At 39.1% G+C, this 16147-nt stretch overlaps 1 protein-coding gene across 1 annotated transcript in view; it reads left to right on the top strand.

Moving 5' to 3' along the window:
- LOC137969994 (collagen triple helix repeat-containing protein 1-like) overlaps positions 1 to 8302 on the top strand; it is an 8646-nt gene extending 344 nt beyond the window's left edge. Inside the window, exons 2-6 of the mRNA XM_068816422.1 lie at positions 249 to 643; positions 1247 to 1392; positions 6150 to 6279; positions 6558 to 6899; positions 7788 to 8302. Coding sequence (XP_068672523.1) covers positions 6166 to 6279; positions 6558 to 6899; positions 7788 to 8141 — 810 coding nt within the window. The 5' untranslated portion in view covers positions 249 to 643; positions 1247 to 1392; positions 6150 to 6165 and the 3' untranslated portion in view covers positions 8142 to 8302. The remainder of the gene's footprint in view (positions 1 to 248; positions 644 to 1246; positions 1393 to 6149; positions 6280 to 6557; positions 6900 to 7787) is intronic.
- Positions 8303 to 16147: the final 7845 nt, after the last annotated feature.

The raw sequence follows: 16147 nt of genomic DNA, 5'->3' as shown, positions 1-16147 counted from the left end.
AATGGTGATCTTTCACCGCTTGTGTTAAAGTGTTCAGTTTTTCTGTCATGTAATCTTCGTTTAGTCTTTGCAATGTAGAAATAGTCACAGTCCAAGAAGCTTGCTTTCTATATGACTTTTGACATTTGAGAGCGATTCACACAAGTGGTCTTTGTGATGAAAAAGTGATTTTATCTTAAGTTACCATGGACGAAGAATGAGAGTTGTAGGCTTTTGACTTTTTTCATGACTTCATATTCTCTTTTTAGGACTCAAGACCCTAGCAAGTAATACGTCATCATCGCATAAATTGTTACGTCTGAGTCAAAACACAGTTGTATGAATTAATAGCTTTTCGCAATTTTACGTTTACTTGTCAACTGCAAAACAAAATTCAAGTGTCACAATGAAATGTTGGCTTGTATTCAAAAAAGCTAATTCCACACTGAGTTGGCGCGCTTTCTTTGTGGATTATCCTCGGTGGATGGGCAGCATTGACGAGAGAGTACAGCAATATTGGCGGGAATTGCACGCGTGCGAGTGTGTCGCCATGCCGCGAGAAGAATTGGGATAAGTACTCTTCGCCGCTCGTAAAAGTTTCCGTCGCGGGTTTCACCGTCCTTTCGTTACCACTAAATACGTCTAAAATAGAAAACAACGAAGGGTAATTCACATTCTTGGTTTTGATTCTCTTCGCCGAAAAGTAGCAATTACCTTCGGCAGGTGGAAATACGTTTTCTCACAAATGAGAATGAATAATATTCATGTTGGACATCTTAAAATGTTAAAATCCGATTGCGACACGCTCGAAAAAAATATACGTCTTTCTGATTGAAACATCTTAGCGCTTTTTTTAATGAAAGTTAACTGAAAAGGAGACACCTACAAAACTGCTATTCACACAGTCTTTATCACTCTAAAACGAGTATAAATGGTCCTTCTACGTATCCAAAGAGGCACGAAATTCTAACCTGTTCGTGTTTATGAATAATTTTTAGTTCCAATTGAAGTTCTTTAGTTTTCTCGTTTTTGTGCCTTTTTGGAGGCCTTGGGTGCAAATTTTGAAGGTTTCCCTGGCTGAAAATATGATCAAGAAAAGAAGTGATGATGCAAAACGCAAATGCTTCTTCAAATGGAAAACGAAATATTCATCATTGACAAGTTAGGGGACATTTTCAACCAGGTTGACTATGGCTTAAAACGATACGATTCAAAGACCCAAATATTCATTGTTTATTACGAAATCTCCATCGATTACCTTCGCTAGAATTATGCAAGTAGACGATGTACAACGACAAAGAACAAAAGGAATGGAAGAGATATCTGAAGTCGGCGATGAAGCTTCGCATCTCAGTTTGGTATCAGTGGAAGTTGTCTCGTGTCTAATAGATTTGGGAGATGTAGTTCTGTCAGGTTCGTGTTTATGTTTACTTTTTTTTTTCTAATTGTTACGGGAGTGCAGGGTTGGTGCTTTGATGAGAGAATTCGTTCTCGACCACTGTGACTCGGGTTCCATTCTCAGACTCACATGGGGGCCTAGTTTGTCCACTCATATTTTAATCCGGGATTTCGGGGCTTTTCCCTTTCGATTTACCATCGTTTGAAGCAGTCTGCTTTGCAATTAATTTTCTTACATTTCCCCAATTAAAAAAGCTTTTGTCCTCGGTCAGTTTAGCTGTAGACATTTTTTTTAATACAAGGGCAAGGCTGTAGAATTTTGTATGGCTTCCCCCCAACATAGACCTTGTCACGGTGTCGTAAAAGAAATTAAGAACAAGAAGAAAAAAGTCTTGCGTTCCAGTGGTTCACTGTGCAATTATCCGCATTTGAGTGCCAAACATACAACACAATGCTTTACATAGCCTTACTTTTGAGAGTAAATATTTTTCCGAACTTTTGACTGACGGATAATGGGTTGTTAATTCGCTTTACCTTAATTTTTCTGCCTTAAAATTAAATTTCCAAATCACTACAAAGTAAATACATATACGTACGTAGCAACATGAGATAAATGTATTCAACAAAAACCGCTTTTCTGCCAAAGACATATGTCATTTACTTAATTCATCAGTAAAGAAAGATAATCGATGCACAAAACCTGTAAAATCAACAGGCGAGCAATGAAACTTAAGCAATTGACCGGCCACAATAGACCAAATTGCAACCCGAGAGACAAGATCACGCCAATCATTGGAAAGAGCCGCAAGGTGAAAACGCAGATCAATGAAAGCGATTTCTAATAATCGAATCAAACAGCTTGATCCTAGCATTACAGAGAGTATAAAACTATGCATATACCCGTATAATTCGTTTTCGGAAGATCGAGTCACAGTTGGTTATCGGCTCAGATTATCGCGGTAGGAAGGTTTATCAACACACCATAAAATTAACAAATCCACTCTGCTGCCACATTTCATTTCTATGAAAGACAAATCCTTGAGTGTCGTCTCAAATCACGGAAGCTTTATCCTGCGAGGATTTCTTATTGTAAATCATCTCAATTTCAAATTTTCGACGGAAACACTGATTCATTTTGAAAATCGCAATGACGTTATTGTAAGCATACTCGCGTTACTACTGAATGCAAACTTTGAATCACCTCCTGCCTCTCCAAAGACAAGTGTAGCTCTTTTTATGATATTTTTGAGGCTGTAACTAGCACAATTTTCGATAGTCAGATTTCAAGAGAATAAACAAAATTAATATTTGAGGGGAAAGAGATTTGTGCTGATAAAATACAACCGGAACTTTATTTTACTTTAAAAATAGTTAATTTTGTCCTCTCTCTCAACAAGACAAATCGAGAAGGCAATAAAAAGTAGTGCGCGGTAAAAAAATGCGAAATTTTCCACGACAAAGAAAGTACTTTCTCAAAAAGTAAACAAGAATCGTCGAAGCTAAAAGTCGGTAGAAAATAAAAATATATCCATCTCATTCATTAATTAAAATAGACGTTCTGATTTGAAAAAATGATTTTGTTCCGAAAAAGTCTTCAGATGGGATGAGAAGATTTAACTTGATTCCTTCTTTGCGTACTAAAGAATAATTTTGGTAATATCGGTTCATTGTAGAAACTGAGCACAAGTCACTTATGCAAAATTGGGAGACTGTGGATCAAATCAAAGCGGATCATATGAACTCAGTATTATTTTTAAGCGGAAGAACAACCTCGTGCGATCATGAGTAGACGACTGGAACTTGAAACTCAACGCACGCAAAAATCGCACTCAAGACATACGTATACTGGGGGAATGTGAGCGCTCTGTCTATAACACAAGGGTCGTATTTAATAATTACATCATCAGCTGCTCTGAATCCCAATTGATAGTAAAATAGGAAGGAAAGTGTTTATAGCTTTGACTTTACTTCATTTTTACCAGTTGTATTCTATATGTAACTGTTGTCTATCGGAAAAGAGACCAACATAAAAAACGTGATGTGAGAAAAACGTTCAATTCTAGATCTCCTGATCAGTTATCATTAATGCATTCACAAAACAGAGCAAAACAAGAAAAGCGTTCGAGTTGTGCCATCATGAGCAAATCTCAAGAGCAAAGATTTCAATATTCAAGTTTATCCCAAGTTCAGTTTTCCCATAAGAATTACTAAAAAACTGCGATGAAAAAGCCGGGCCATGGAAGGGGTGCGTGTTCCTCCAAAGGCTCGGTCACTGAACATTTTGTGTGCAAGTCTTCATTTCCCTTTGGCAACTCGTGAATGCCCTACGTTCAATTACAGAAAAAATAATTGTGGTGGGAGTTTCGCTGTTTATTAATTTCCCTGATTTTCAACTGCTAAACAACCCATATCTGAGTCGTAGATTTTTCGTATCATTATCAGCATCCTTTTCTTTCCTGCGTCTCGCTAAAAACATTTCCACTGATCTGTTCTCAAACCGTGCACTCAACCATTTTAGTATCGTCAAATGTTGACGAAATGTCAGAAGTGCAATTAGAACTAGTGTCACCGATTTTTCCAGAGCGCTTCAGTTATACCAAAGATATTAAATTAAATAATTAAATGAGATAAATTCTCTCTTAACTCGTATTAAAGTAGTGTTAAAGCAACATAAGAAAAGAACGTGTACCTCGTTTGGCACTTGAAGAACAAACAATTCCAACGGTACCTTAAGATGACCGTGAATATATGAAAATTTCTTATTTCAAAACTTATACAGCTACACAAATCCGGCATTGTCGAATACTCTTTAAACAGTCCAACCTTATCGACTAGTCGGTTTTTTGTTAAAAGCAAACTTAATTAAACATAATAATAAAACGTTCTCTGGTTAAAAAGGAACCACCAGCTTTCGGCTGCCAGGACCTAAAGCCTTAAATGGGTGAAAGCGAAATGAAAGGTGATACAAATTAAATTCGGAAAAAAATATTGTGTGAAGATTACAAAGCGATCATGAAATTTACAAATTTGAAAAGAATGTAGCACTGTCCAGGTCGGAGGACGCGGATTAGACTGTCCAAAAACAAGAGTAAGAGAAACAGATAGACAGTGAGTGATCACAAGTTCTCAGTAGCACTAGTTAATGACCGCTAATTTGGTATTCCGTTTACTTAACTGCCTCGACTCGTTTGGCAACTGACGAGGTAAAGCGGCCAATATGGGAAGTTAGTTATTAGATGCCACCTTTTTTGATTGGATATGGTCATTAAATTTATTGATTTCTCTGTAACATTTCAACCTCTTTCGGAGCAATGAAAGTGAAGGCATACGAATCTAGTGCGAGCACTTCAAGGCTGTACTTATAAATTCAGTATGTGCATTCAACAAGGCGCTGAGATATAAATATTCGTTCAGTAGCGGCCAAACTGTCGAGAATTTCCGTTGCCAAAAACATTGGAGATTCCTACCTGAAATGTTTTCTAAACAATTCGCATTCGCAGGAGGGGAAATACAGTCCTTTCTGACATCAGTCACTTATTGAAGACGTGGGTCAGTGATTTGCCAATTTAGCTCTCGGTAAGAGAAACTTAGTGCGTTTCAGTAGGTTTATTTTTGCAATTTTTCGCACTCAAAGTTCAGCTAACAAATTCAAGGTAGGAAATTAATAGTTGGACGGGAAGAGGATACTATCAATTTCTGAGAGCTAAAATAATCAAGTTGCCATTGGTTAAATCAAACTAAGGTTACCCGTGTATACCAGTTTCCCCACTTTTACCCATATGGATGGTATGCGACTATGCCTCAATCGATGACAATACATGAAGAATACATATCTCAGTCGTACTAACCGAATTCGAGGTCTATATTGTTAGTAACGGACCGAGATCTTTTCCGCTGATTTGAGCTAGGGCCATGAATCAACGGAGAAAAGCAAGTAGTCGTAACTTTATTGCAGTTAGTGAGTAAAGTAAGATAAATGATTACAGGAAGGGGGAATATTCTTTAGCTATTATGCAAACAAAAGAAACAGGAATGAAATTTAACATTTTGTTTGACAGCTGCAACAATTCCGTTGATGGTAACGGATAACTATTAATACTCTATCAACTAATGATTTAGCGGACTTGAAAAAGTGACAAGATAAGTCAACAGAAGAGATTATAAAATTCGTTCTCCAACAAATGTTGTTATCAACTCCTGACTTTGGAATTGTTACGCAGGAACTTGAACAAACACAAAGCGAGTTTCCTTTGCGAATTCAGGTATGGTCTTCTCCCCCATTTTCTTATTGCACGGCGGTAAAAGTAATAAGGTTTTTAGCGTCTTTTTCTCGGCTGGGAGAAAGACGAAGCTAAACATTTCTGTAGATATTGTTCTGGCAGATTAATTTAAATGAAAACTTTGGTCAAACAAGTTCATCTAATGTACGCCAGTATTTTTCTCTTTTTATGTAAAAAAATTTGATAGCATTGTCTCTGAAGTAAGAGATTATACCAGTAGCTTGATTAATTAAAAAAAAAGCGCAAATTTCTGGAATTATAAATGGCGGAGATAACTAACCAAGGGAAAAAATCCAGGTGCAACTATTCTGTGTTTTGATAGACAACCGATTATTTTTTGCCTTAATGTTTAGCGAAACAAAAAGCGGAATTGATTAAAAAATATCTAAATGAACAGCAAGAGCTTCGCATTTAATTTTAACTTATTAAGGTCCTCACCTATTTCATGGAAAACAGTTACTAATTTTTGTTACTTTATTGTTTTCGTTACAGATCCCAGGGAAACGAAATGGTTCATTTTCGAAGTAATACAACCCTGCTCTTGGTGTTTTCACTTGTGTTTGCGATCCTGAGTTACTTTGCTGCAGCGAACAACAAGAGCAGCCAACTACCCAACAATGCGGTGAGCAAAAAGTAAACCGCTGGTTCAGTATACCAATCTAAATAACTTGTTTTCTCAATTAGGGATACATTGATGAAAATTAACGAGTCACCTAAAAAAAAAAAAAGAGGTTTTCCATGGAGAGGGGAGGGTGAAAGGGACGCTTTGGGGCGTGGGTTGTCAGTAAGCGTGAAGAGGAGGTGTCACTCGTTTTGCATGATTAGAAATTAGATTTAGCCTTAACTGTGAATAATCAGGGAATTTATTTCTTCCTTTTTTTTTTTCTTTTAAACAAACAGCCTGCTTCCCTTTTCTATGGAGGCATTCCTGGAATGCATGGAAAGCCTGGGTCACCTGGGTTACCAGGCCGTGACGGAAGAGATGGTCGTGAAGGGGCCAAAGGAGACCAAGGACAACCCGGTAAGGCTGGACCCCAGGGACCTCGTGGGGTAGTGGGTCCTGCTGGTGCAAATGGAAAGGATGGCGCAAAGGGAGAACGCGGTGTCCAGGGCCCTCCCGGCCAAAAAGGAGAGCGAGGAGAGAGTGGTGCAAGTGGAGCTCCAGGTGTGATGGCTTTTAAGAACTGGAAGGAGTGCGCCTGGAATAACATTAACGATGGCAAAGATAATGGCCTGATTAAGGTGAGCAACAGATTATCTTTTTGGCAACAGAGAAGATATGTTTATATCGTTGGTAAACAGTTACTGAAGAAAGCGAAACACATGTGCACGTCATTTCCTGGAAGAGGTCATTTCTCGTGAAGTAAACAGATAAATTAATCTGCTTAGTAGATATTAATTTCTTCTATTAAATAAAAAAAAAATGGATAGATTTAAGAGCTAAATATTTACTACAGAAAAAAAAAGGAAAACAATTCGAGGTAAAATCTTTGATTCACTTTGCCTGAAATTTAGAAGGATATGCTTTTCCTAAAACTTACACTTCAAGGTTCATTTAGTGATCCCTTATTTTTTCTTTTTCTGGATTTTTTTTCTTATTGATTTGCATAATTATTTTTTTTTTGCAATTACTGCAAAATTTTTGCGCGCTCATTGACTAATTTTTATTGTCAATAAGCGGACAGACACATAAATTTATAATTTATGCGATATTGACGAGATATTGCATGAAATTGAAGTTTCCGCATTTTTGTCTCGCGTTCTTCTCGTGTTTTCACTTAATTTTGACCCCTCTGCCTTTTTTTTATTGTAAAAAACAAATTGATGTCAGTTTTTCATGCGTCTCTCTGTTATTGACAATGAATTTCGTCATAACATTGTCAACTGAGTAGTCTGCGGATCCACTCGGCTATCGCCTCGTGGATCCACAGCTACTTTGACAATGTTATGATCAATAACAGGACAGACGCATGAAAGACTGACATCAACTTGTTAAAGTGCAGCTGATAGTCATAATCGAATGATAATTAAAAATAATAGTATGGTGGTCTATTACTGACTTCTGGGAGCTAAATCATCTACTTTTATGGCCTCTCATACATTTAATATAAGTTGATTTTTATTACACAGGATTGCGTGTTCACCAAGAACTTCTCTGATACAGCTCTTCATGTGGCCTGGACTGGTACTCTTCGAGTTACTGGCTGCACTCGTTGCTGTAAACGCTGGTACTTCACTTTCAACGGTGCTGAATGCTCGGCTCCCCTCCCTATTGATGGTATTGTGTACTTAGGCGGGGCAAAATTTCAAGAACCTCTCCGCGTCCGCCATATTGAAGGGCACTGCAATAACATTCACAGGGGAAAGGTGCGAGTGGGATTCTGGGTCGGCAATTGTCCTAGCTATGGAAATGCTGATGCCTACACAGGTTGGAAAGCAGTGTCCCGGATCTTTGTAGAGGAAGTTCCTAAACCTCAAGCTTAGATAACAAAATCTAGTACTCATTAATCCGAAAAAAGCTCTTTTAAGAGACATAAATCATTAAAATGTACAATTACGTATACATAATTTGGATAATGGCGACTTTTGTTTATTGGGGCTTCTTTTGATTGTAATAAAAATTTTGCTGATTGAAAATAAAAGTTCTAACGCGACCCATGACGGCCTCTGAGTACAATTCTTATTATCTTGTTTTCCTCTATATGTTTTTCTACATTCTTTTTCACAATGTGTGTCCGGAGAGAATGGGACTTTTCCCACTCTTTTCAAAGTCTTTTCATCAGCCAACGTGATACCTGCCACAGCGGCAATTTTTTCAGATCATGCAGAACAGCAAACCCGCCAAGTCTGTTCTTTCACAGCATCATTACAACTGACCAAGCATATGTCTTTCTTAAAAAAAGAGGTATTAAAAGCAAGGTTAACACCAGCTGGGTGTGGGCAACACATCCCGCATGCGCACAACCATTTCACCCAGTTAATTGGCAAACACGGACATCTAGCTGGCTACACCGAGTTGGTGTCATGGTATTTTCACTTTGCTTTTAATACTTTTTTTTCTTAACACATCCGCTCAGTATAACCACACGCTAAAAGTACATTGAAAAAATATTATTGGAAGAAACCCATGTATATATAGATTATTGACCAAGCGTGAGGTCAAGATGGCTGGATATTGCCCAAGTTATTTTTTTGCGTGTTTATGGACCGAGACGAGGTCGAGGTCCATAAAAATGCAAAAAAAGAACGAGGCCAATATCCAACCATCTTGACCGAACAAGCTTGGTCAATAAAGGATTTATTATATGACTTGAAACACCAAAAAATGATCTTTAATCTTGCGGGACCAGGGGAGAAATCCCGAGCGGGCAAGATAGCTCCATCTTGCCAAATCGGGTAGCCAATCACAGCGCGCGATTTGGTTCATCGATCTTGCCCGCTCACGGAGCTTGTCATATAATAAATAGGACTCTTGCAGCTGCGTTTTGAACACGCTGCAGTTTAGTAAGAGCCCAGTAGGATAATCCGTATAAAAGTGAATTACAATAGTCCAATCTGCTTGTGATGAAAGCCTGGATTAATTTCTCGGCAGATTCTATGTTAAGATATTTTCTGACGCGTCTAATATTGTGTAGATGAAAGAAAAAAAAAAGCATTCCTACAAGTTTTGGTTATGTTGAAGTTCAGGTTGAAATGGCAGTCAAACCAGGCCCACAAGTTTCTAAGGGGTTCCGTGCCCGGAGAGATGATGGATTCGCCAATAGTTAGAGTAGCGCTTTTAGTTTTCTGTAGCTGCGCCTTCGTCCCAATGAGCATAAACTCAGTCTTGGAATCATTGATCATAAGTTTATCATTGATCATCCAGTTGCGGATATCACAGAGGCACGCTTCCATTGCTGAAATGGCGGCGTCTTGATCAGAATCTTCATTTGGACTGAAAACCAGTATCATCGGCATAACTGTGCGCTGTTGGCAGGTGCTGGCTAATCACATCAAACAGCTCACTAGTGTAAAGGGAGAACAGCATTGGGCCGAGACAGGAGCCCTGTGGCACACCAAACTTCAAATCAAAACTGTCTGACTTTTCACTGCCGATTACAAAACGCTGGGATCTATTCGACAGATGGGATTTGAACCACGTTACTGCTTGATCTTTAATTCCAAATTTGTATTCCAGGCGTCGCAGTAATATGTCATGGTATACTGTATCGAAAGCAGCGCTTAAATCTAGGAACACTATTAATGTGAATTGTTGTTTGTTTATGTTGACGAGTATGTCGTTGCGCATGCGCAGTAAGGCAGTTTCCGTGTTTGATTTTTGCGGTAGGCTGATTGAAATTCTGGAAGCATCTGATTGGACGACACGTGATCAAAGATTTGTAGTGCAGCTGCCTTTTCAGTGATCTATGAAAGGAATGCGAGATTGCTGACTGGCCGGTAATTCTTCTTTATCAGATCCATGTTGACTTTTTTTAACTTTGGTCTCACTAAACCCTCTTTCCAAATGTCCGGAAAGTGACCACTACTGAGCGAAAGATTAACCATGTTGGAAATGGTCGGTAAAAGTTCGTTAATGCAGTCTTTAACAATCTTGGTAGGTATGGGGTCATTGTCGCAGGTCTTGTTTGGGGCATTCAGCACCAACTTTTTGATACCTTTAGACGATACAGGCTGGAAGTTAGTGAAGGATGTGTCAGCATACGAATGCTCTTGGGTGCTACTCCTGATCGGATGGTCAGACTGATTCAATGAGTAGTGCATTCTTTCCAGCCTTGAGCGAATGACATCGATCTTTTGTATAAAGAATCTCCCAAAATCATTAGCAAGCAAAGTAGGGTCAGAGTGCTTGGGGTATTGTTCTTGTGACGACCCCCCTAGCAGTGCACTGGCCGTCTTGAAAAGCTTTCTTTGATCACTAATAATAAGGTTGAAATAACAGTCACGCCTTGTTTGCTCCATCACGTGATTTGTATGATTGCGTGACTGCCTTAATGAAATTAACCCTGTCTGAACTCGAGCCTCGTCTTTCGCCATAATCTTTCACACCGTCTTCGTAAACGCTTGGCTTCTTTGATTTGGTTATTGAACCAAGGAACCCGCGGACCAACCGTGATAGTCTTCTTTTGAAGTGGAGCATGTTTATTTAAAAGGCTAGTCATGGTAGAAACGTAACAGGAAACAAGGTCAGCAAGTGCATGGGGTGGATCCGGGTATAGCTTCGATTCCCTGTGATCTAAGAACTTAAAAGAGTTGGGACCTCCATATGAATATTCAGAAATTCAGCGGTCGTGGTGGAGAAGGGTTGTTGTGACAACAAGAAATCCTGATAAGATTTTTAATGTTCCGACGAACACCAGTCGAAGCCGCTGTGTGATTGTTTACATTGACGTCTCGCGAGGAAACTATTGCCGGTATTCTCATGATCCCTGTGGGACCCGGGGTTAAATACTAAATCACCGATCAGTAGAGGATGAAATGTCGCACTTCATCCAGAATAATAAATGCACGGGCATTTGTGTCTTTTGTGTCTCCTGATACTCAAGCATCTGCGGAAAGTAGGATGACGCGGCAGGAAATAGTAAACCGATTGCCGTAGTTTTGGTTGTCAAGGAAGGGAACTTTATTCAAGTGTCTAGTTGATTTAGCGCTGGAGCACTAGTTGGGGGGAGGAGGGGGGGGGGGGGACACTGTAGAGTGACCGAGCAGTAAGGATAATAACAGAGAATAAGACGGAGAGATCAAACGCACGTCCACACCTCATCATATATGCACATAACACTCTCTCCGTTTGGTGAGCAAGTAAGTATCTCGAAATTTAAATAGGTGACGTTCCCTGATTTTTGGGTTACGATCAAGATTCGCCATTTCGCATTTTCAAACAAAATTTGAACGAAAAATATTCATTGGAACCCTTATTTCATCTTCTTACACCCCACTGCCAACTGCTAATTGCAGAAGCCGTTTCTACCCGGACTTCAAAATGACAGAGACAGAGTTGAACTGATAGGAAGGCATGCAACGTATATATTGATTAAATTTAATTTTATCGGAGGCTATCGATCATCGGGATTTACAGCGTCTACTACTCCACGAACTTGCTGAAGTTACCTTTAAAATGCTACATATCGCCACCACCTACGTTTGCCCAAAAGGTCCAAAACGTTTTCTTTGATTAATTTGTCAGTATTATCTCACTTCTGACATCTTGGGACACCAAATGATCTTTGATGGTTTGAAAACATTAAGAGAGCTCATTTGAGAACAGCGGGAGATTTTATGGACCAGCAAGAAAAACAGCAACTCAAAAAAGAGGGGTATAGCGGTCGTTAATCCGGAAAAATATATACCAGCAAGCGTTGCTTCCATGGTATTGATTTTTCTGTTATTGAACATCATGAGGCATTCACGAGTTGTCAAAGAGAGACGAGTTGCATGCAAAATGCTCAGTGATGGATCAACTGGAGAAATGCAGCCCTTCCATAATTTTTGGGGATTTTTTTTGGGGGAGAGTAATTCTTAAAATGGTTTGCAACCAATCTCTAGATAACACTGAATGCAGCAAAGAACAAATGCTAGTGGACGAACAAAAGGAGCTAATAATGAGAAATCTTTTGTTTTCGTCCTCCAACATGGTGGCAATGACGTAACGTGGAAACCACCTATTGAATGCTATTACCCGTGGGTAGTATTCCCGGGAATCATGGATAAGTGCTCTCCAGTGGTCTCTGTCAGCCATGGTCACTGCTACCTCCTTCGTCTCCTTCAACAATGTGTCTAATCTAAGGCTGTCAACAAAGGTTAATCTCGGTCTCCCTCTGCTCTTGTGTCCATGTGTGGGCTTAGAAAGTACAAGGGTGTTAAGGATAACGTTGAGCTTGACCAGCTAGCCTCATTCTCTTCATTCTCGGGCGCTAAGATAAATAAGTAAATATGCGTACCCCCAGTTAACAGGAGCATAAGCGGCATTCCCTCCCACAACCTTCAGGAATTGATCTTATATCCCTTTTACGTATCATTGTTCTAAAAGCTGCCAAAGTTCTAATATTTCTAATATTTATGCGCATGCTCAATAGGGAAAACTCGTACTCCTAGGCCTAGTCGTCCTCGTCCTCCAATTTAAAGGTCTCTAATGATACTGACGACAACGATGATGATGATCCAGTCTCGACTTCTGGGATGTTGAAATTCTCTTTTTCGAAACGTTTAATTGTCGTTACTTTTATGGCGGCTCATACATTTATAATACAATTGATTTTATTCCACAGGATTGCGTGTTCACCAAGAAAGTCTTTGAAACAGCTTTTCGTAGGGCCTGGGCTGGTATATACTTTCTGAGTTTACGGCTGCACGAGATGCTGTAAACGCTGGTACTTCACTTTTAACGGTGCTGAATACTCGGCTGAATCATTGTTCGGCTTCCCATCTTATTGATGATCTCTTCCCCAAATTAACGATTATCTTTAATTCCTAATTTGCTTTGAATTTACTATTATAGTCCATTTAGGACACTGTGTCTCAGGACCTTTCGTAGAAGAGAAAATAAGGAAAACAAAATCATATCCGTAGATTGGATCTGAACCCGGCGTTTCATCTCAATGAGAACTGCTTTCTTCCCGTTCAACATTGAAGATCAAGACACAGCGCTTTAAAAAAAAACTATTTATTTAAGTCTCCCATAGAATATCATTGCTGAGGAGTAATTAGGCCTAAGCTAGATTAATTAGACGTTAGGCGTAAGTTTTGATTTTAAAATGTTTAGCTTTGTCGTGAAATTTGGTAACAGACCTTTTGCACTGTTTAATATTGTTTGTTGTTGAGTGATAATACAGCATTATCAAATAGTGTTTAAAATATTGTCCCTGAGCGGCTGGTGGTGTGCACTTGGTGGTCAAGTGGTAAGGTGGCATGTCATTCAAATATTCCAGGTTCGAGTCCTATATCCATACACTCGGGTTGTCTTTTAAAAATAAAATAATCATTTCCCATAATCCACATTCTGATCAGCTTTCAATCTTCTTAATTAACGATAATTCGCTATTTTCGAAAATCCCATAATACAGTTCCTTTCTATATGGGTTATTTGAATTAAAACGATGGATATCCAGTTCAATGGATAGCCAGTTCCCAAGAGTAATTAACTTGTATTGCTTTTATGTAACCCCCCCTCCCCTCCCCTCCAAAAAAAAACATATTGCATTATGGGAATAGGACAGTAGCTTATAGTAAATTCTGAGCAAACAAGGAACTAACGATAACCGTTTATTCACAGGTATAGAATGGATCATTCTCGTTCCCAGATCCCATCGTTTTCTTTCTCGTGTGAAGGCCCCGCCGCCAAAGAGAAACGATAGCATCTGGGAAAAAGAATGGAAAATATGTGAGCTGAGAATCGCGAACTTGTTCCACTAGGTGGACAAGTATCTCGAAAGTGACCTCGGTCTCGTATTCTGGTTTTTGAAATACGATCAACTTTCGTCATTTCTCATTCTCAAAGAAAATTTAAAATGAAAATCATCCATTGCCGCGAACTTTTGTTTCATCTTCTTACAGCTTTTCCGGGATTTAAAGCGTCTATTTTTCCATGGAGCTTGGACTTTACAATGCAACATATCGCCCACTAACTACTTTTAATTTGCCAAAAAGAAGTTTGTTTTTTTGTAAATCCATTCCAACGGGAAACACAATAGTTCATTTTGCACCACCTCTGGTATATGGTTGTCAAACATATGTGCCTACAGAGCACAGTAGACGTGAAATTTGGTATTTCCCTTTGTTTTTCGGAGTACATTTACTTCCGTGTCAAGAGTGTTGACTTGTTATGAATGTTTCTCGTCCGAAGTCCATCCTTGTTTCTTCATACTGATCTATTTTTATGCTATGAGACTCACTGAACTCAACTGACTTTTATGAATTGTTGTTTGTAGGCGCTGGCACTTTGATCTCAGGGGGCGTGAACTCGTTAAATACTCAAAGAATGTTTCTTGTCCAAAGTCCATTGGACTCAGTCATACTGATCTATTTTGATGCTAGCAAAGGCTGAACCCAAGTCACTCTTTTGAGTTGTTCGTGAGCGTCGGATCTTCTACAGTTATTTGTTTGATTGAGAAGGTACGAAAATTAAGGAAACGTGCACTCACAGGTAGTCTCAGGTATGACGTTTTGTATCTCTTGTTTTTGAGTGTTTCTAAGGAACTCTAACTCACCTCAGTTATAACATCGTCTTTTTCTCGAAACAGCCTTGCTTGTCGTTTGCTTCAGAAGCAAGGAATCGATAGTGTTTGCATAACGTAAGGGAAGTATCACGTGGATAATTCTCGTGGGCTACCGAAACTGCAATTTATCGTTTTCCTAATGCGAAGGATCATGATTTAACATGTAAGACTTATGACTAACCGACAAGGCTCTTGTGAGAGTCAGACACTTGAGAAAATTAACTTAAAAATAAACGGTGCATGCGCGTTGCTGCAAGATTAAGAACTCTGCAAAGGTTTTCGATTACGTCAGACAGAAGTGGTGTCTGTGTCCCGCTGCTAGCGTGTAACACCTGATCAAACACAAGCACCGCGCGTGCTTTGATGTTCAGACAGCAAATTTACTCTTGTTCACATTCATTTTCCCGGCAAGTTGTGCTTTAGGAGCTTTTACTCCTCGATCAATGATTATTCCTGAAGTCAGCTGACTTCCTGTCGAAAAACATCGTATTATTTTATTGTTGGCGAGAGATTGCGCAGTTTCTTCTTCCATACGTCTTTCAATATATATAGCTTACATGTCAGATTAAAAGACAAACAAACATTTGAAAGCCTTTGATAGGCTAATTAAGGACGGCGCCTATTAATTCAAAGGTATTTTTGCCCCGATTTATGATTATGCAGGAAATGAAGATCTTAACAAGTGCCATGGAAATCCAAAAGGAAAATTGGGGGGTAACCACGTATTTTTCCAAGATAATTCATGAATAATATTTGTAAAAAGGTTTCAAATACAAAGCAATGTATGGCGTTTTTTCTCAAATTGAGCTTAATTATCTCTCAAAAATGCATGGTTACCCCCAATTTTCTATTTGGATAACAAGACTACTTACTAAGATCTACTTTCTCCGCCGCATAGTTTTAAACCGCGCAAACATATCCCTGTATTAGTGAGCATCACCCATAGGAAACCCGAGTATCTCGAGATGCGCAGAACGTATGCGCAATAACAGTGGTAGGCACCGTCCTTAACAGTATATGTCAGAAGAAATGTTTTGTTTTTTTGGTATATTAACTTAAAGCTTTCTTCATAGCTGTATCATCTACAGGCTCAATATGAACTCAGATAATGACCACCTCCCAGATGGCTTGATAGCTCAACTGGTAGAGTACTGCTCTAGTATCGCACAGGTCGGGTTCGAATCCCATTCAAGCGTGAACTTTTCAGGCTTTAACTTCTTTCGCTGCGATGATCAATATTTCACTAGAAATCTTTAAAGCTGGTCAGACGCTCAGATG

The sequence above is a fragment of the Montipora foliosa genome, chromosome 9, assembly GCF_036669935.1.
Source record: "Montipora foliosa isolate CH-2021 chromosome 9, ASM3666993v2, whole genome shotgun sequence".
In the NCBI taxonomy this organism is placed as follows: Eukaryota; Metazoa; Cnidaria; class Anthozoa; order Scleractinia; family Acroporidae; genus Montipora; species Montipora foliosa.
The sequence above is the reverse complement of the archived record's forward strand: the minus strand, read 5'-3'. Positions and strand labels throughout refer to the sequence as shown.